General features: G+C 41.9%; 1 protein-coding gene across 1 annotated transcript; it reads left to right on the top strand.

The window, feature by feature from the left end:
• Nucleotides 1-2,182: 2,182 nt before the first annotated feature.
• LOC115109047 (uncharacterized) lies at nucleotides 2,183-21,275 on the top strand. The gene is made up of 5 exons (XM_065009918.1): nucleotides 2,183-2,439; nucleotides 8,037-9,751; nucleotides 13,710-13,780; nucleotides 16,912-16,985; nucleotides 17,198-21,275. The coding sequence occupies exons 2-5, from the start codon at nucleotides 8,045-8,047 to the stop codon at nucleotides 19,765-19,767; spliced, it is 4,422 nt and encodes a 1,473-aa protein (XP_064865990.1). The 5' UTR covers nucleotides 2,183-2,439; nucleotides 8,037-8,044; the 3' UTR covers nucleotides 19,768-21,275.
• The last annotated feature ends 625 nt before the right edge of the window (nucleotides 21,276-21,900 follow it).

The raw sequence follows: 21,900 nt of genomic DNA, 5'->3' as shown, positions 1-21,900 counted from the left end.
GCGATTCTGATCCAACCAGAAATTCATACATTGTGCCCCTGGCCTAAGAGGAAGGAAGTTAAATATATATATAAAAAGTATTCAATTCACAGTGTCTTTAAATTTTTTTTTATCAGATTATTGAGGGAAAATCATCATCAATCAATATTTATTTAATAAACCATTTTCAATTAAAAACTATTTAATTGTATGAGAGACACTGTCTGGCAGAACATTATTTTAGTGTTCTGATGCTGTCTTTTACATGGTCTGAAACGCCAAGTGTTTTCACAACACTCTTTGGGTGTTTCAGAGTACTTCAATTCTATTTTGAAATACATTCGGTGTATCCAGTGGTGGACAAAGTACCCAATTGTCATACTTGAGTAGAAGTATAGATACCGTAATAGAAAGTTACTCAAGTAAAAGTGAGAGTCACCCTGTAAAATACTACTTGAGTAAAATTCTAAAAGTATTTGGTTTTAAATATACTTAAGTATCAAGGGTAAATGTAATTGCTAAAATATACTTAAGTATCAAAAGTAAAAGTATAAATCACTTCAAATTTCTTATATTAAGCAAAACAAACAGCATCATTTTCTTGTTTTAAAAATGTACAGATAGCCAGGGGCACACTTCAACACTCAGATATTATTTTCAAAAGATGCATTTGTGTTTAATGAGTTCGCCAGACCATAGGCAGTAGCGATTACCGTATATTCTCTTTATAAGTGCGTAAATGTCAAAATGTTCCTGTTCTGCTAAGCATTCAAAATGTAACGAGTACTTTGGGTTGTCAGGGAAAATGTGTGGTTCTATGTCTTTGTTGTAAATGTTTTGTGGCCAAACTGGTGGCAGTTGGTAAAAAAGACAATAGTGATAAGAGTTGCAGAGTTCATTGAAAATAATGCCATTGTTGATGAGGTGCTGTTTTTTCATTAATCAGGCTATTTTCTCTTGAACCACATGGTTTATCTACTTGAAACTTATGGACAATATGGACACAGACATAAGACATTTATTCTATAGTTTATATGATAAGTTATTGAAGTATACATCACCAAAATTACCACAGATTGCCATAGATTAGCTGTTGATTACTTAAATTACTTAAGATTCCGGTAATTTTAGTAAATTACCGGTACCTTTGCAACCCTAAACTGCACCGGAAAAAAACACCCAAAGCATTTGCAAAGGGTTAGTTAAGTGTTCCTTAGTGGTAATCATTTACATCTGTATTTTGACAATGCTGGTCTCGTAAAGTAGGCTAAATGTCTTGGGTGCTGCTGGGACCCTCTGAGATATATGTTAACTCCACCCTTGCTATCTTGTTTCAGGGGGAAGTGGGGGTATCCGTGCCCTTGCTCTGTGTCTGTGTCGTAAAACAAATGGATTTCCCTTTTACAGCAACAGTCAGCAGAATGTTAACGAGAATAATATGTGAATATAAACCCTCCTTTCTCTACAGTGCCTTCAGAATTTTTTTTAACCATCTACAGTACACACAAAAAGTGAAAACATGTTTTTAGACATTTTTGCAAATTTACGGAGAATGAAATACTGAAACATCTCATTTACATAAGTAAAAAGTAAACCCCTGAGTCAATACTTTGTAGAAGCACCTTTGGCGGCGAGTAAAGCTGTGCTTTGTCTTGGGTGTGTCTGTATCAGTGTGCACATCTGGATTTTTATCCCACTCTTCCTTACAGATTTCCTCAAGCTCTGTTAGGTTAGATGGGGAGCGTTGGTGAACAGCAATCTTCAAGTCTTTCCACAGATTTTCAATGGGATTCAAGTCTGGGCTTTGGCTGGGCCACTCAAGGATTATAACATTTTTGTTCTGAAGTCATTCCAGTTACAGTGGTTATCTGTTTGGATTGATCTCTAGGCTAGTGTTTCTGTACGCCTCTGAGCTATGCATGAGAAGAATCCCTGGGCCGGCCCCTCTTATGTGGGGAACATGATCAGGCTTTTGGTCATCGGTAAATTGGGCAGCCCCTCTAACCCATATCGAAAGCTCAATGTCAGTGTCTAACACACGTGCATATACATTCATATCGCATGCAACAATTCCACACAAACACGCTCCAAGGAACACACATTCATGCAAATAATCCCAAACACACACTCACACAAATACAAACCCAGCCCATTTACAGAAAGGGTGGGGCTTTCCCCTCCACCACACTTCCCAAAAATGTGTGAGAGAGGGTATGACAGAGAGAGAAAGAGCACAGGGCGTTGCAAGCAAGGGAGGAAATATTGATGAGAATGATGGACCTGATGACGAAGAGTAGAACAAGGTGATGATGTGTGGTTCTGGATGAGACTGGAATCTCTATTTAAATCATATCAGACAGTCTGACGAGAAGAGGCATAGTGACGAGAGAGGATAAAAGATAACAGACGGCCCCCACCAACTCATTTCCCAGTTCACTCCTCTGCCAAGTACTGTACAAGGTAAGCTCTTCTTTACCACGTAGACTACAGCATCTTGTTTTACAATAGTTAGCAGGACACCACTTAATACTCATCAAGTGTTTTCTAAACTTTATTGTGAACTTTTAATTGTCCAAGCAAAACCAAAGCTATCATTGTGATTATAAAGTAGACGACTTTTAAGTGTGGTTTTCTGTAACCATCAATAAATCATTGGGCTGTGACCCAACTTGAATAACTTAAAATGAGCTCCCGAGTGGCGCAGAGGTCTAAGGCACTGCATCTCAGAGCAAGAGGCGTCACTACAGTCCCAGTTTCGTATCCAGGCTTTATCACATCCGGCCGTGATTGGGAGTCTCAGAGGGTGGCGCACAATTGGCCCAGCGCTGCCGGGGTAGGCCGTCATTGTAAATAACAAACTTGCCTAGTTGAATTAAAAAACGGTACTATTTTGGGGTCTTACTATTTGCAAATGATGTGGGAATCTGAATAGAAATTTGTTTTTGAAGAGAACTGAAACTCCACTTTCAGCCCATAACAGATTTTGTTCAGGAACTTTCATTTAAAAAATCATTCATGTCACTTTCTATTACCTCTGTGATATTGTTAGTCTGTGTAACTTTCCACATATGCTCACCCTCCTTTTTGCTGGACGGATCTTTTGTGACAGGCAAATTGCTGATAATTCAGTCCAGGAAATCGGGGGGAAAACGATCTCAGCAATTAATGGTGAACTGGAAATGTTTTAGCCATTATACTGTAGAAAGTTCCAGCCCACTCCAGACTGTGGTTTGGTGAAACTGGGACAGATTATATCAGAGAGGAGTCGTGGTTTTAAATGTCAGCGCTCTTTCAAATAGGGACCTTAAGAATTGAATATTGCTGAGGAGTCAGAAGAGGCATATAAAATAGACACCATTTTCAGATTATTCTGTGTGTTACTGCAATACGGTAGTGATTCTACCTTATTTATGGCATACTATCGAATGGCAAAATAGTGCTTGTGTTGCGATTCATAACCTCAGAATGACCTCTGCTGGCCAATGGTGCTGTTAAATAATGTCTGTCATGTCTTTCCTCCCAACACTTAAAGGGGAACTGCGATAGGATAATGTTCAACTACAGTTTCTTCAGATGAAACATCTGCCTAAGAGTCAGAGATAAAGTCAGGGAATGATTCTGTCATTATACCGCTGCTATAGTCAATACTGACCAAGTTCCAGTGGTTGTCATTATGTCCCATGGGGAGCAGCATGTTACATACACACCCACACAGGTTGCTATGTTTTTGATGAGGACAAAAGTTATCAAAATCTAGTCGCAGTCATATGATATGACACCGATATTTTGATAATAAACTATAACTATGTTATTATAACTCTAAGCAAATAGGCTACATACTAACTGAACTGAAAATGTATTGAAATGGGTAACATCTGGGGAAACACCAGGAATACATGGCCTGAATAAAAACAATTCCTCTGTGGCTGTGTTCAATGGAAGGACAAACATGCTGCCTTGGAAATACATCTTAATAAGGATCCGCCCCTGTTTTTCCATTTTCGACTAAAATTACATACCCAAATCTAACTGCCTGTACCTCAGGACCTGAAGTAAGGATATGCATATTATTGATACCATTTGAAAGGAAACACTTTGAAGTTTGTGGAAATGTGAAATGAATGTAGGAGAATATAACACATCAGATCTGGTAAAAGATAATACAAAGACAAAAACATGCGTTTTTTGTATTTTTTTGTACCATCTTCTTTGAATTGCAAGAGAAAAGCCATAATGTATTATTCCAGACGCAATTTAGGTTTTGGGCCACCAGGTGGCAGCAGTGTATGTGTAAAGTTTTAGACTGATCCAATGAACCATTGCATTTCTGTTCAACTGTCCAAATGTGCCTGATTGGTTTATTAATAACTTTTCAAGTTCATAGCTGTGCACTCTCCTCAAACAATAGCATGGTATTATTTCATTGTAATAGCAACTGTAAATTGGATTAACAAGAATTTAAGCTTAAGCTTTCTGTTACTTACAACCTCATGCTAATCGCATTAGCCAACATTAGCTCAACCGTCCCGTGGGGGACCCACCAATCCTGTAGAGGTTTTAATACGTCCTAGCCACACAGAAAATAGCATTCTGCTGCCATTTGATTTTAATAACGAACCAGGGTCCTTATGGAGAGAGCCCGAAACCAAACGGACTCTAATATTGGTAGAGCATTTCCACTGGGCACACACTGGTTGAATCAACGTTGTTTCAATGTAATTGCAAAGAAATGACGTTGAATCAACGTGGAATAGACGTTGAATTGACGTCTGTGCCCAGTGGGTGGTAAAAGCTGCCTCCTCTGTCATTATAAACAATTGAAACAGTCCACAGCCCCAGACAGCTGCAGTCATCCAGTCTGCTATGGCTTTGGCGTGGCCATCCTCCAACTATAGCACTTGGTGGTGAACTAAGCCACACATAAATGTTTTATATTTTATGTTGAATTTTGCACTTCTTTTACTGGTACTTTGCAACTTTTTACCTTTCATTCAATTAATAACATGTTAGTAGTGCACTTATTTTTGACGTTTTTCCTAACGATATTTGAGGTGGTTTCATTTTCCTTATTTGAAGCACTTACTCGAGTGGCTCTACATATGAGTGTCTGCTAACTAGGGTTGCAAAGCTACCGGTGATTTATCAAAGTTACCGGAATCTTCTGTAATTTTGGTAATTAACAGGTAATTTATGGTAATTTAGCTAATTTGTACTTGAATAACTTTTAAAAAATGTATTCATACATAGTATTCATTTTATTTTATATCTGTGTCCATATTATCCATGATTTTCTAGTGGATAGACCATATGGTTTAGAGACAACAGCCTGAAAAGTGAACATATAATCAACAATGGCATTATTTTCAATGAACTCTTCCAACTATTGTCTTTTTTCATAACTGCCACCAGTTTGACCACAAAACATGTACAACAAAGACATAGAACCACACATTTTCCCTGACAACCCAAAGTACTCATTACATTTTGAATGCTTAGCAGAACAGGAACATTTTAAAATGTACGCACTTATAAAGAGAATACACGGTCATCTCTACTGCCTATGGTCTGGCGGACTCATTAAACACAAATGCATCTTTTGAAAATAATATCAGAGTATTGGAGTGTGCCCCTGGCTATCCGTACATTTTTAAAACAAGAAAATTATGCTGTTTGCTTTGCTTAATATAAGGAATTTGAAGTGATTTATACTTTTACTTTTGATACTTAAGTATATTTTAGCAATTACATTTACCCTTGATACTTAAGTATATTTAAAACCAAATACTTTTAGAATTTTACTCAAGTAAGTATTTTACAGGGTGACTCTCACTTTTACTTGAGTAACTTTCTATTACGGTATCTATACTTCTACTCAAGTATGACAATTGGGTACTTTGTCCACCACTGGATACACCGAATGTATTTCAAAATATAATTAAAGTACTCTGAAACACCCAAAGAGTGTTGTGAAAACACTTGGCGTTTCAGACCATGTAAAAGACAGCATCAGAACAGACTGTGACATGGTAAAATATGTAAAAAATAAAATAAAATAAAAAAATAAAAATATGCTGAAAACTTCATATTAAATACCAACCACATAGAACAACACTACATATTCTCTTTTTTCAAAGATAGAGAAACATGAAAACCAAAACATGCCATTCTTATGTAGCCTATCACACACAGTTTCTTGTAAACTATGAATGTATGGTCGTACTTTCAGTTTACCCTCGTTTGAATAGAAAGGTGTGATACTCATATTAGGTTAACCGTCCCATTCCGTCCAACGATGAAGTACTATTAAATGGGGACTAAGCAGTTGAAACAATAACAAAGTGGATCCCCTCCCCTGTTTCGATAAAAAGCTGAGGAGTGGGGCTGGAGAAATGTAACCACTCTCAAATTCATGGGCAGACGCAAGGATTGACCATCTATGATATCAACATTATAGTTTTATTCATTTTTTGAGGCTATTGTTTGTTTACATTTACTTTGTTTACAAACATTGGATTAAAACAAGCTTATATTTTGTGACAGAGTTCATGAGGCATTTATAAGTTATATTCTTCAAGAATCAATGGTTACATACAATACATATACAAAAGTATGTGGACACCCCTTCACATCAGTGGTTTCGGCTATTTTAGACACACCCTTTGCTTGTAGGTGTATAAAATCGAGCACACAGCCATGCAATCTTGATAGACAGACATTGGCAGTAGAATGGCCTTACTGATGAGCTCAATGACTTTCAATGTGGCACCGCCATAGGATGTCACCTTTTCAACAAGTTAATTAGTCAAATGTCTGCCCTTCTAGAGCTTCCCTGGTCAACAGTAAGTGCTGTAATTGTGAAGTGGAAACGACTAGGAGCAACAACAGCTCAGCCGGGAAGTGGTAAGCCACACAAGCTCACAGAATGCTGAAGCGCGTAATAATTGCCTGTCCTCGGTTGCAACACTCACCGAGTTCCAAACTGCCTCTGTAAGCAATGTCAGCACAAGAACTGTTCTTCAGGAGTTTCATGAAATGGGTTTCCATGGCCGAGCAGCAGCACACAAGCCTACGATCACAATGTGCAATGCAAACCGTTGGTTGGAGTGGTGTAAAGCTCGCCGCCATTGGACTCTGGAAGAGGTGGAACCGCGTTCTCTGGAGTGATGAATCGTGCTTCACTCTCTGCTAGTCCGATGGACGAATCTGGGTTTGGTGGATGCCAGGAGAACGCAGCCTACCCCAATGCATTGTGCCAACTGTAAAGTTTGGTGGAGGAGGAATAATGGTCTGGGGCTGTTTGTCATGGAATGGGCCCCTTAGTTCCAGTGAGGTAAAGTCTTAACACTCCAGTAAATAAGACCCTTTCTTGTTTCAGCAGGACAATTCCCCCTGTGCACAAAGTGAGGTCCATACAGAAATGGTCTGTCGAGATTGGTGTGGAAGAACTTGACTGGCCTGCACAGAGCCCTGCCCTCAACCCCATCGAACGCCTTTTGGATGAATTGGAACGCTGACTGCGAGCCAGGCCTAATCGCCCAACATCAGTGCCTGACCTCACTAATGGTCTTGTGGCTGAATGGAAGCAAGTCCCTGAGGCAATGTTCCAACATCTAGTGGAAAGCCTTCCCAGAACAGTGGAGGCTGTTATAGCAGCAATGGGGGAACCAACCCCATATTAACGCCCATCATTTTAGAATGAGATGTTTTGTATCATTAATAAACAAGTACAAAAAATGGAGATAGCAACTGCCGATTGCCCCTAAGTCAACAGATATTTAAGATTCCAGTACTAGACGATAGGCTAGTCTCTTTGGCCTGCACCCTCCCATGGTCTTATATCCACATAAAACCAATTTTACAAAACACAATTTCAAGAAATTATGATGCAGCTTTATTTGTTTGAAGCATTTTTCACATCAATCATTTAATTTATTACATCTTATTTTACTTAGTGGATTTTTTGTTTAGTGTCACGTGCAAACACATACTGCTTTATAAACTTGACATTTTGTTTGTGTTTGCATCAAACAAAGCTAACCCCTCTTCCTCTTTTCTAGGAACATCAATGGACCTGTCAATCAACCTCTACCCCTTTCTCCTCCTCTTTTCCATCAGTGGAGTTCTTGGAGTGTGCCCAAATGGATGCCAGTGCAGAGACAGCAAAATCCTCTGCCAAGGCAGGTCAATCACAGAGTTCCCGTCCTCAGTGCCTGACTCTACCACCACCTTCTACATCTCCAACACCAACATTACCGCTCTCAAACCCCATGACTTGGCTACTTTTGCCGAGGCCCTTGGCATCTTTGTGGTCAAAGACACTGGGATCAGAGAGGTGTTCCCTGGCACCTTTGACCTCAGTCATAACCTGGGTGCCCTGGGCTTCACCGGCACTGAGCTGAATGACCTGCCTGAGGCCCTGTTTCTAAATCTGGTGAAGCTGGAATCTCTGACTCTGAGCGGCAACAAGCTCCTGGTGCTCCGCCCTGCCTGGCTCAACTCCCTCACTGCTCTTAGGACCATGGACATTAGCAAGAACCTCATCACGTCTGTACCTGAGGAGGCCTTTCGCTCTGTCACTGAGCTGCAGCATCTCTCCCTAGCCAGGAATAACATCAGTCAGCTTTCAAGGGACACCTTCAGGGGCCTGAGAAATCTCAAATCCCTGCGTCTGAACCGGAACGCTCTCAGGGAGATTCCTGCCGGAGCGTTGGATGACCTGGTGAGCCTGGAGGAGATTTCTCTGCAGGATAACGACATCACTCATCTCTCCGCTAACCTGTTCTCCCAGCTGCAGAGCCTGCAGAAGCTTTATCTCTCCAGCAACCGGCTGACTTCCCTCCCACAGGGGATTTTCCTCAACCTCCCAAACTTGGCCCAGATCTCCCTGTATGAGAATGAGCTCCAGAGTCTGTCCGCAGGGGTTTTTGGGCCCATGGCTCTGAAGGAGCTATGGCTGTATGACAACCGGCTGACACGCCTGGAGGGCAAAACCTTCAGCAACCTGACCCAGCTACGTCTGCTTGTGCTGAGCCGGAACCAGATCAGCTCTGTGTCCCCCAGGGCCTTCAGTGGACTGGCCGAGCTGGGGGAAGTGTCCCTGCACACCAACCTCCTCACCAGCCTGCGGGAAGGGACCTTCCAGGGTCTGCCCAAGCTGGTCAACATCTCCCTCAAGCACAACTACATCAGCTCCCTCCCCGCAGGGCTTCTCCAGGGCCAGACCCAACTTGGCCAGCTGGTCCTCCACAACAACTCCCTACCCAATCTGCCCTCAGAGCTCCTCAGCACCCTAACAGTGGCCAATGAGGTGTTGCTGGCTGACAACCCCTGGAGGTGCGACCAGGATATTGTGCCACTGCGCGACTGGCTTACACGGCACCCCACCAAGACCAACCTCAGTGCTGTGGTGTGCCTCACGCCCTCTGCCCTGAGAGGTTACAGCATAGCCAACCTGACCAACGACGAGCTGATGCAGGATACTACGACAGCCGTCCCTGATATCGCCCCCACAGAGAAGAGGAGGAAACCCCACACCCCCCCTCCCAAGACAAGCACCCCCTCTCCTGCTGCAGAGGCCACACCCACCCAGGAGCAGGGGGAGGACACCGGTAGTGGGCGGGGGAACGGAGAGGGCGTGTCCAGGAACACGCAGATCCTTATCACAGCGGTAGTCTGCACTGCTGTCATCACCAGTCTCATCGTCTGCTGCGTCTGTTGGAGGAGGAACAAGAGAGGCAGCCGCAATCTTGGCCGCAGGAACAAAAACAACTCAGTCATCTAGACTGGCCCAGAGGCCTGAGCACCACATAGGAGGTGTACTGTACAATAATGCTGAACATGCCAGAGCAAATAACATTCTGATGTGTTTTTTCCCAAACATGTTAGCACAGGAACCCTTGTGCTAACATGTCTCTATTAAGAACCCATGACCAAGGACAGACGAGCTTGGCCCTGACTTTTGGGAAAGTCCACTCTGATGGAATAAGTGGCTCTGATTGGGATTCCATAATATGATTACTAAGTCCCTCTTGAAGCTCTTTAGCAAGCTTGCTGTGGTCTGATGTTTTGCACCAAAAAAATAAAAATAAACTGTAACAATAATCACATGAAAATGACATGGATGGTATGCACAAAATGCCATGCATGTTTTTCTTTCCAATACTGGACAAATACTTCATACTGAACAAATGTTCAAAATATATCTAATCACATACCTGTTGATTTTCAAGTAAAGCATTCTTTCTATGATTTACTAACTGAAATTAGGCTTGTTATTGTGTAATTTTTATATCAATACTTATTGCACTAATTAATAGATATACAGTGTATTCAGAAAGTATTCAGACCCTTTCACTTTTTTCCACATTTTGTTACGTTACTGCCTTATTCTAAAATGGAATCTACACATAATACCCTAGAATGACAAAGCAAAAACAGGTTTTTAGAAAATGTCTACGTAAGTAGCTCTCTGAATGCACTGTAGGCTGATTTCATCTCATTGCAAATGGTTATGCTTCACGCACACAAATCAAGTAAAATGACTGACTGTTATATTTAATAAATATGCTACATATTAGTGATATTCTGAAATGCTTAAGAGACAAGGGTTCATTGTGTGGCACAGTGTATTAAAAATTACATTTTAACGACAACAATGTGTTCAATTGATGTGAGGGCATTCAACTTCTCTTCTTCAGTATTTAATCAAGTTGCACATCACGAACACTTGTTTTTCAGGAAAACTGAGTCCTGGCTATTGGAGTGAGAAGTCAACACACAAATCAAATTTGGATTGCATTCTGAGTAGGCTACAACAGAGATTCATGATCAGATGGGTTTATGCCAAGGTTTCATGATGAGGTTGGCTGGGGTTCACATTAAAAGAGCTCTGCAATTACCTTGGCACCCACTGGTTGTGTGTGGGCGAGATTCTGACTTTAACCTTGTACATTCCATGTGTCTAATGCTCGCTGATGGTATTTAGCGGCGGAATGTGAATCTCAACTGTATACTGCAGTGGGTCACAAATCAACCAATGGTTTTTACACTTCATTAGAGTAGACTATAAAACACTCCCATCTAGTAGACACATAATAAGTTATATTTGATCTGTCATGCTCAACAAAATTTCACAAACCATAAAATCCAGAGGCTAAAGCAAGGTTAGTTGACTAGCTAACTAGGCTAAAATAGTAGGACTAAATAGCATTAGGCTAGTTATTTGTCACACAGCTACTGTACCTAGAAAACAAACACATTACGATTAGAAAACACATATTAACCTAGACAATAGCTATATTTATCAGGGAAAACTGAGTATTGGCTGAATAGCTAGTCAGACTGACCAAATGTAGCTAGCTAGCTAGGTAGTTGAACAGAAAAAAAGTTAACTTAAACTCTCTAACTTGTTATTTGTGTGTATTTAGGAGTAAAACTAATAATGTGCTTTCAAGCAAATAAAAAATACTTATCCACAAATAGCTATTAGCTAAGTTAAAACGGACAACTTGAAACAGAAGAAGATCTCCTACTTTGTCGACTTCACACTTCAAATCTGTTATCCATGAAACTTGAGCATGCTGGGAGCTGGGTGAACTTCAATTTGGCTCCCAAATCAAATTCCTTTGGCGCACAAGAGCAGGGATCTGTATAGATCTGGTATACATTTGTCTTTGTGTGTATCAACAGATACAAATACTTTTTTGGTATCTCCCGCTGGCAGTGAATGAATGAGAGTTTGTTAATGCTTAATTATAGTAATAATTATACCGGTATACCAGTAATATATATATATATAAATTTATTTTTTTATTTCACCTTTATCTAACCAGGTAGGCTAGTTGAGAACAAGTTCTCATTTGCAACTGCCACCTGGCCAAGATAAAGCAAAGCAGTGTGACACAGACAACAACACAGAGTTACACATGGAGTAAACAATAAACAAGCCAATAACACAATAAACAAGTCAATGACACAGTAGAAAAAGAAATACAGTGTGAGCACTATATACAGTGTGAGCAAAAGGCATGAGGAGGTAGGCAATAAATAGGCCATAGGAGCGAATAATTATAATTTAGCAGATTAACACTGGAGTCATAAATGAGCAGATGATGATGTGCAAGTAGAGATACTGGTGTGCAAAAGAGCAGAAAAGTAAATAAAATAAAAACATTATGGGAATGAGGTAGGTAGATTGGGTGGGCTATTTACAGATGGACTATGTACAGCTGCAGCGATCGGTTAGCTGCTCAGATAGTTGATGTTTAAAGTTGGTGAGGGAAATAAAAGTCTCCAATTTCAGCGATTTTTGCAATTCGTTCCAGTCACTGGCAGCAGAGAACTGGAAGGAAAGGGGGCCAAATGAGGTGTTGGCTTTGGGGATGATCAGTGAGATATACCTGATGGAACGTGTGCTACGGGTGGGTGTTGTTATCGTGACCAGTGAACTGAGATAAGGCTGAGCTTTACCTAGCATAGACTTATAGATGACCTGGAGCCAGTGGGTCTAGCGACGAATATGTAGCGAGGGCCAGCCGACTAGAGCATACAGGTCGCAGTGGTGGGTGGTATAAGGTGATTTGGTAACAAAAGGGATGGCACTGTGATAGATTGCATACAGTTTGCTGAGTAGAGTATTGGAAGCTATTTTGTAGATGACATCGCAGAAGTCGAGGATCGGTAGGATAGTCAGTTTTACTAGGGTATGTTTGGCGGCGTGAGTGAAGGAGGCTTTGTTGCGAAATAGAAAGCCGATTCTAGATTAGATTTTTGATTGGAGATGTTTAATATGAGTCTGGAAGGAGAGTTGACAGTCTAGCCAGACACCTAGGTATTTATAGTTGTCCACATATTCTAGGTCGGAACCGTCCAGGGTGGTGATGCTAGTCGGGAGGGCGGGTGCGGTCAGCGAACGGTTGAAAAGTATGCATTTGGTTTTACTGTTGTTTAAGAGCAGTTGGAGGCCACGGAAGGAGTGTTGTATGGCATTGAAGCTCGTTTGGAGGATAGTTAGCACAGTGTCCAAGGAAGGGCCAGAAGTATACAGAATAGTGTCGTCTGCGTAGAGGTGGATCAGGGAATTGCCCGCAGCAAGTGTGACATCATTGATATATACAGACAAAAGAGTCAGCCCGAGAATTGAACCCTGTGGTACCCCCATAGAGACTGCCAGAGGTCCGGACAACATGCCCTCCGATTTGACACACTGAAATCTGTCTGCAAAGTAGTTGGTGAACCAGGCGAGGCAGTCATTAGAAAAACCAAGGCTATTGAGTCTGCCGATAAGAATACGGTGATTGACAGAGTCGAAAGCCTTGGCCAGGTCAATGAAGACGGCTGCACAGTACTGTCTTTTATCGATGGCGGTTATGATATCGTTTAGTACCTTGAGCGTGGCTGCGGTGCACCCGTGACCGGCTCGGAAGCCGGATTGCACAGCGGAGAAGGTACAGTGGGATTCGAAATGGTCAGTGATCTGTTTATTAACTTGGCTTTCGAAGACTTTAGAGAGGCAGAGCAGGATGGATATAGGTCTGTAACAATTTGGGTCTAGGGTGTCACCCCCTTTGAACAGGGGGATGAGCATGGCAGCTTTCCAATCTTTAGGGATCTCGGACGATACGAAAGAGAGGTTGAACAGGCTGGTAATAGGGGTTGCAACCAATGGTGGCGGATAGTTTTAGAAAGAGAGGGTCCAGATTGTCTAGCCCAGCTGATTTGTACGGGTCCAGGTTTTGCAGCTCTTTCAGAACATCTGCTGTCTGGATATAGGGAAGGAGAAGGAGAAGCTGGGGAGGCTTCGGTGAGTAGCTACGGGGGAGGTGGAGCTGTTGGCCAGAGTTGGAGTAGCCAGGAGGAAGGCATGGCCGGCCAGTGAGAAATGCTTATTGACATTTTCGATTATCATGGATTTATCAGTGGTGACCGTGTTACCTAGCCTCAGTGCAGTGGGCAGCTGGGACGAGGTGCTCTTGTTCTCCATGGACTTTACAGTGTCCCAAATCATTTTGGAGTTAGAGCTGCAGGATGTGAATTTCTGCAAACCTTCCTGGTAAAATAAGGGCAAAATAAAATAAAAATCAGTAATATACAAACTTATCTGGTAAAATAAGGGTTAAATCAAATAAAAAACAGTAATACAGTATACCTACCTAGGCTACATGAAATTGCTCATAAAGAATAGGCCTTAATCACTTTTGTTCATTATGGAAAAAGATATTAGGCCTTGTCCCGGGCCTTTCATTTCTGACAGCATTGGCCTCTTGAAGACAATTTCTCTTCAAAATAACTGATGAATTGAACAATAACAATATAATATTGTACATAAGTCACAATACATTTGAATATTGAATATAGTGATTCGCATTGTATTAGCAGTATTATATATTACAATATACAGTATTTCCGTTGCATAAGCATCAATCCCTCTCCTCTGGGGAAAACTGTGAAACTGCCTGTTTGACACAAGGCCAGGCCCCTCTAAGGCCCTCCCGTCATGCCGGTCCTGTGTCAAACATGCAGTGTCACAGTGTCTACCATACCTCCTTGCCCAGCAAAATAAAATATTGGGATGGGCAAAATCTGACCGTGACTTGCACCGACACAAAGTTGCATCAATTTCAGATAAAGCATCCGAGTGAGCGAAACAGCACCCCTCTGTCTCCGTATGTGTAGCCCATGTATCTGATTCTGTCTGGACAGAAATATTATGGCATGTCATACTCTTTTTGGCCAGACAGCATCGGATACATGGGCAACATGTAGTAAGCCAGAGGGGAGCTGTTTTGCTCGCTCAGACTCTTTCTCCAGTGAGATAGTTTTAGCCACTTTCGAATTGGCAGTTGCACAATGCACTGTTCAGATGCTGGAATTATTTTGGATGAATGTGAGAAGGTAACTGTGATTGTCAAACCAATCAGATGAAAACATAATGACTGGTTGTGTTCATGCCACATTAACCCATAAAAGGGGAAGAGGGGGTGAATTATCGAAAAAATATACTGTACCAGTCAAAGGCTTGGAAACACCTACTCATCCAATGTTTATTTTGATTTCTTACTATTTTCTACATTGTAGAATAATAGTGAAGACATCAACACTATGAAATTAAAAATATGGAATCATGTAGTAACCAAAAAAGTGATACAAATCAAAATCTATTTTAGATTTTAGATTCTTCAAAGTAGCTGTCCTTTGCCTTGATGACAGCTTTGCACACTCTTGGCATTCTCTCAACCAGCTTCATGAGGAATACTTTTCCAACAGTCTTGAAGGAGTTCCCACATATGCTGAGCACTTGTTGGCTGCTTTTCCTTCACTCTGCAGTCCAACTCATCACAAACCATCTCAAATGGGTTGAGGTCGAGTGATTGTGGAGGCCAGGTCATCAGATGCTACACTCCATCACTCTCCTTGGTCAATTAGCCCTTACACAGCCTGGAGGTGTGTTTTGGGTCATTGTCCTGTTGAAAAATAAATGATAGTCGCACTAAGTGCTGTGATGTCTTCAATATTATTCTACAATATAGAAAATAATAAAAATAAAGAAAAAACATTGAATGAGTAGGTGTGTCCAATCTTTTGACTGGCACTGTATATAAAAAATGATTTGATGAAAAATAAGTTTTGAACTTATTGCTATTAGCCCATACAAACACATTGAATAACAGATTCACTACATGGATCAACAGATTGTCCTCCAAAAATATCAAAAGGAAGTTTGTTCTGAAGTGTCTGTCCTATATCTGAGAGATATAAGAAATATCAGGAAACATTTGTTATTTTTATTGTATTTAACCCCTTATTTTTAAAAACTGAACAGTCTCCATATATACTGTACTTCCATTCATTTTTTCAAGATTGTTTTCTGAGGCCTGTGGGAGTCCTAGATCAAAACAACCCACATATATACGTGTCCGTGAGAGTCTCACCTTATTAGTGTGTAGCCCAAACTGTTGGGAAACTACAGACAGAAGTTGGCAGATCGGCTGTACCGACTTCAGAAGAATCCCAAGACGCTTGCGAGGGTCGCTGAGCAAAATGGAGTACACCATCGTGTTTGGGAGAGTCTCATCTTTCCACAGAGGAGTTCACTACAGACAATTTTGGGAGAAGACCGATTTGTGGGATGTCTCATTGTCTGACAAACACCGATCTAGCTCTGTCACCTTTCACCGCATATGCGGAAGTCCGACATCGGCTGATGCGATGGGTTGAGACGCATCCAACAGATATCTCTAGCTTAAACTGACAGCTTTTTTATGGGGATATTTAATTATTATGCTAATTCGATTTCTGGGGGAGCAGATATCGACTCTAGGAAGGTAATGCATTTTTATAGATAAATTACGTCTTTACTATAAAACCAATTAAAATAGTTTGTGAGCGCAAGGAGGTCTCATAAAATCAAATGCCCGTCCAACTGATTCGTTCTAGCCAGGCCCTGGTTTGACAAAGGAACATTTGATTGTACCTGTAGTATTTTGGTAAGAAAGCTGCCAATGCAGAATGGTGCTACTGAGTGGTGGTGGAGGACACATGAGGCTAAATTCAAACAGACAGGAAACGGGAAGTAAACAACTAAACACGCAATTATACACAACTGCAAGAGAGCTGGTTTAGGGCTTCATAGGCTATCTTGAATAATGCAGCATGTAAGCTTTCCGCCAACTTTCGGCAGGTAAATGAAGACATTGCCACCTAAACATTCCTAAATGAAGGATATAAACTCTTCTACCTACTACTTTATGAACCTGCTAGTTTATGAATATGTACATTCACCTCCCCAATGTGTGTTCTATGGGCTTAGGCCTCTGTTCCTTCTTATCTCTGAAAGCAGAGGGTTCTCTATTCACGCCCCACGATATCACACTAGAAGCTTGCTGTGGGACTTAGATAAGCTGATTAACAGGAGTAAACTATATAACGGTGTGTTTGCCTGACTCTCTCTATAACTGTCTTACTCGCCTCTGTCGATTATAAACCTCAAGACGAGAGGAAATCATCAGGTATGGCTGTTTCCTTTCGTGTCAGACGTCACTTACATGAAAAAGTTGACTAGCCTGTACAGTATACCGTCATTGCTCTGCTTAGCATTTTTCGTTTTTCTGCAGGTATCCGATGTTTTTCTCTGTGAATCAGTAATATGAAGGTGAATATATCAAGTTATTTGCAATATCAAAAACAAAATCTTACCATGAAATGTTTTATATATTTTCAGGAAAAATGACTGGAGGACACACCTTCATCTGTCTCCTACCTTTACTGATTGGGTATTCATCTCAGTCCTGTCAGAAGGACTGTTCCAAAGAAAACCAGGATGTTTATGGCATGGACGTGACACAGATCCCAGTAAGTCTGAAAGCAGGTGTCACAGAGGTCTTCTTTGTGGACAGTAACATCACTGTCATCCCAAAGGGGGCCTTCGCCACCAACCTGAAGCTGGAAAAGGTAGCATTCATCAACACCCCCACTGTGTCCGTAGAGAACGGTGCTTTCGAGGGATTGGTCAACCTCAAGCATATTGAGATCTCCAATACCCCACTAACATCCTTGTCTGTAGATGTCTTCCAAGACCTGCACAACCTGGAAGAACTTCTGCTGAAACACAACAATATCCGTAGTCTGGAGAAAGGATTGTTTGATGGCCTTAAGAAACTGAGAGAACTCCAATTGCACATTAACAAGATTGACACCATTGAGGAGGGGACATTTGATGACCTAGAAAACCTTCGGGCCCTCCATCTGGCCAAAAACGACCTCAGTTCTGTGTCCTCCGCCCTGTTCTCGAAGCTGCACAAACTGGAGGTACTGAGGCTCTATGAGAACCAACTTACCGCCATTCCTGACGATATATTAGAAAATCTATCCAATTTAAAGGAGATCGCTCTACAGAGTAACAACATCACTTCAATATCAGCCAATTTGTTCCCACATAAAGACAAATTAAACAAGATACTTTTGGACAATAACATGTTGACTGAATTGCCTCCAGAAATATTTGTGGGCTTTCCTCTGCTTAAAGCATTGACACTAAATGGAAATAAACTTGCAAGTCTACCTCCTGTCCTCTTTGGAGAGATGCCCAAGCTGACTGATTTGAGTCTCAGTCGAAACAGTCTTACCAGCCTTCCTCAGGGAGTATTTAGTCCTCTTAAGAAACTCAAGAAGTTGGATCTGTCTAACAACCAATTGTTAACCGTGTCTGAAGAGTCTTTTGAGGGCCTTGAGAAGCTAACAGAACTCAATCTTCAATACAACCACATCAAATCATTGAAAGCAAACACCTTTGAAAAGCTGCCATCACTAACCACCCTTAGACTGGCTCATAATATCCTGGGGACACTTCCAGAGGAGGTATTTGACCCCTTACCAAAACTCAGCAAAGTCTATTTAAACAACAACACTTGGCATTGTGACTGCAGGATGGTCCCCCTCTTCAATTGGATGAAGGCAAACCCTGGCAAGATCAAGTCTATGACTCCTGAGATCTGTAACCAGCCAGAGGATTTAAAGGGACAAGAAATCATGTCTCTCAAAGAGGACCAGCTCATATGTCCTGTATCTCCTCTGACCACCATCCCTTCACTCACCACAACCACCACCTTAGCCCCTACCACAACCACCACCTTAGCCCCTACCACAACCACCACCTTAGCCCCTACCACAACCACCACCTTAGCCCCTACCACAACCACCACTTTAGCCCCTACCACAACCACCACCTTAGCCCCTACCACAACCACCACTTTAGCTCCTACCCCAACCACCACCTTAGCCCCTACCACAACCACCACCTTAGCCCCTACCACAACCACCACTTTAGCCCCTACCCCAACCACCACCTTAGCCCCTACCACAACCACCACCATAGCCCCTACCACAACCACCACCTTAGCCCCTACCACAACCACCACCTTAGCCCCTACCACAACCACCACTTTAGGCCCTACCCCAACCACCACCTTAGCCCCTACCACAACCCCCACCTTAGCCCCTACCACAACCACCACCATAGCCCCTACCACAACCACAACCTTAGCCCCTACCATAACCACCACCTTAGCCCCTACCACAACCACCACCTTAGCCCCTACCACAACCACCACCTTAGCCCCTACCACAACCACCACCTTAGCCCCTACCACAACCACCACCTTAGCCCCTACCACAACCACCACCTTAGCCCCTACCACATCCACCACCTTAGCCACCACCTTAGCCCCTACCACAACCACCACCTTAGCCCCTACCACAACCACCACTTTAGCCCCTACCACAACCACCACCTTAGCCCCTACCACAACCACCACCTTAGCCCCTACCACAACCACCACTTTAGCCCCTACCACAACCACAACCACAACCACAACCACCTTAGCCACAACCACAACCACTGTCTCAACCCCAATACACACCACCACACTTTTGACCACTATCCCAACAACCACCATCACAAGAACCACCCAGAGAGATTCAACAGATCCACTGACCACGCCAAGGATCTTCAGCTGTCCCAACATAGCACCTTCTCGTCGCCCATCCCCCTCCTACTACACCCGCCAGGCCTGGAGCAAGACCTCGCAGTGCAGGGCCCAGATGATATCCTACACAGCCATGCTGGTGGTGGAGATAGGCTGCACCCTGGTGCTGGCTAAGTTCACCCTGTCTCTGTACAGCTTGCTCCAGCGCAGGGAGAGGCTGTACACACGGGTCAACCTGACTCACTTTTCCTACAGGAAGGAGATCACGCTGAGGCCAGTCAAGGTGACAGAGACTGTGGGTCTGTGATCAGAGGGGGGGGTTCGCATGATTGCGCACATCACAAAGCCCTAGTGATGGGGTAAGGCGGAAGAAAATAGGGAATGTTAGTTATCTTTTCTGAAAATTAAATAAACACAAACATATTAATCAATCAAATGTATTTATGAAGCCGTTTTTACATCAGCCGATGTCTTTGGGGTGCAACAGCCTAGGAGTAGTCCAATACAGTAACATGTTACAGTACAGTAACACAGTAACACAATACAGTAACACGTTACAGTACAGTAACACAGTAGTCCAATATAGTAACACGTTACAGTACAGTAACACAGTAACACAGTACAGTAACACGTTACAATACAGTAACACAGTACAGAAACACAATACAGTAACACAGTAGTCCAATACAGTAACACGTCACAGTACAGTAACACAGCAACACAATACAGTAACATGTTACAGTACAGTAACACAGTAACACAGTACAGTAACACGTTACAGTAAAGTAATACAGTAGTCCAACACAGTAACACAGCAACACAGTACAGTAACACAGTAGTCCAATACCGTAACACGTTACAGTACAGTAACACAGTAACACAATACAGTAACACAGCATCACAATACAGTAACACGTTACAGTACAGTAACACAGTAGTCCAATACCGTAACACGTTACAGTACAGTAACACAGTAACACAATACAGTAACACAGCAACACAATACAGTAACACGTTACAGTACAGTAACACTGTAGTCCAATACAGTAACACGTTACAGTACAGTAACACAGTAGTCCAACACAGTAACACAATACAGTCTTGTCCATTCACCCTCTGAATGACATACATACACAATCCACGTCTCAATTGTCTCAAGTCTTAAAACTCCTTCTTTAACCTGTCTCCTCCCCTTCATCATGTTGTGTATTGTATACTCAGTGTATATCACTCTTTACATCGTATGCTTATAACATGATAATAATAGTTTAATTTGTACATAGTTGAAGATACTATTCTTTATTTTCAAAACTAAATAAATGTTGTTCCTGTTAGCACCAGTCATGGTAGAAAGCTCTCTCTGCATTGTCTACTGATGACAAAATATATATATTTAAAAAATGTACTCCTAAAGAAAGAGACCTGCCTCTGGCTTGAAACAAAGGCTGTGTGTCCGTGTGTGCCGATGATTCAACCACATGCTCATCAGCAGCCACAGCTAATGAAGTCACTGAAACCCTTAACCAACAGTTGCAGTCTGTTATGGAATGGGTAGCCAGTAATAAACTGTTCCTGAACATCTCTAAAACTAAGAGCGTTGTATTTGTTACAAATCATTCCCTAAGTTCTAGACCTCAGCTGAATCTGGTAATGAATGCTGTGGCTGTTGAACAAGTTGAGGAGACTACATTTCTTGGTGTTACCTGAGATTGTAAACTGTCAAAACATATATATTCAATGGTTGTAAAGATGGGGAGAGGTCTGTCCGTAATAAAAATAAAAGCGCTGTTTTTTTTTACACAGTCCACAAAGCAAGTCCTTTAGGCTCTAGTCTTATCTTATCTTGATTTTTGTTCAGTCACATGGTCAAGTGCTGCCAAGAAAGACCTAGTTAAGCTGCAGCTGGCCCAGAACAGAGCGGCACGTCTGGCTCTTCATTGTAATCATAGGGCTAATATTAATACAAATATGAATATGAATAATATGAATAATAATATTAATACAGTCTCTCTTGGCTAAGAGTTGAGGAGACTGACTGCATCACTTCTTGTTTTTACATGAAACATTAACGTGTTGGAAATTCCAAATTGTTTGCACACAACACAGACACACACACTTACCCCACCAGACATGCCACCAGGGGTCTTTTCACAGTCCCCAGGTCCAGAACAAATTCAAGGAAAAGTCCAGTATCATACAGAGCCATGATTGCATGGACCTCCTTTCCATCTCATATAGAACAAGTGAACAGCAAACCAGCACAATGCCTCTCCCCCATGTGACCTACTTGTTGTGTGTATGTACTGACATGTGACGTACTTGTTGTGTGTATGTACTGACATGTGACATACTTGTTGTGTGTATGTACTGACATGTATGTGTAACTGATAGATGCACACACTACATGTTAATGTTTTTAAATGTATGTAAATTGTAAAGT

The sequence above is a fragment of the Oncorhynchus nerka genome, linkage group LG25 (assembly GCF_034236695.1).
Source record: "Oncorhynchus nerka isolate Pitt River linkage group LG25, Oner_Uvic_2.0, whole genome shotgun sequence".
Classification (NCBI taxonomy): Eukaryota; Metazoa; Chordata; class Actinopteri; order Salmoniformes; family Salmonidae; genus Oncorhynchus; species Oncorhynchus nerka.
Note: the sequence above shows the minus strand (reverse complement) of the source record. Positions and strands in the feature narration are given on the sequence as shown.

What these genes read in the sequence shown, in the direction of transcription:
- LOC115109047 (XM_065009918.1), top strand. Translation starts at nt 8,045, where the DNA reads ATGGACCTGTCAATCAACCTCTACCCCTTTCTCCTCCTCTTTTCCATC. An exon ending in GCAGGAACAAAAACAACTCA is followed by an intron (nt 9,752 to 13,709) that starts GTCATCTAGACT and finishes GTACGGGTCCAG; the next exon opens with GTTTTGCAGCTCTTTCAGAA. An exon ending in GAGAAGCTGGGGAGGCTTCG is followed by an intron (nt 13,781 to 16,911) that starts GTGAGTAGCTAC and finishes ATAACGGTGTGT; the next exon opens with TTGCCTGACTCTCTCTATAA.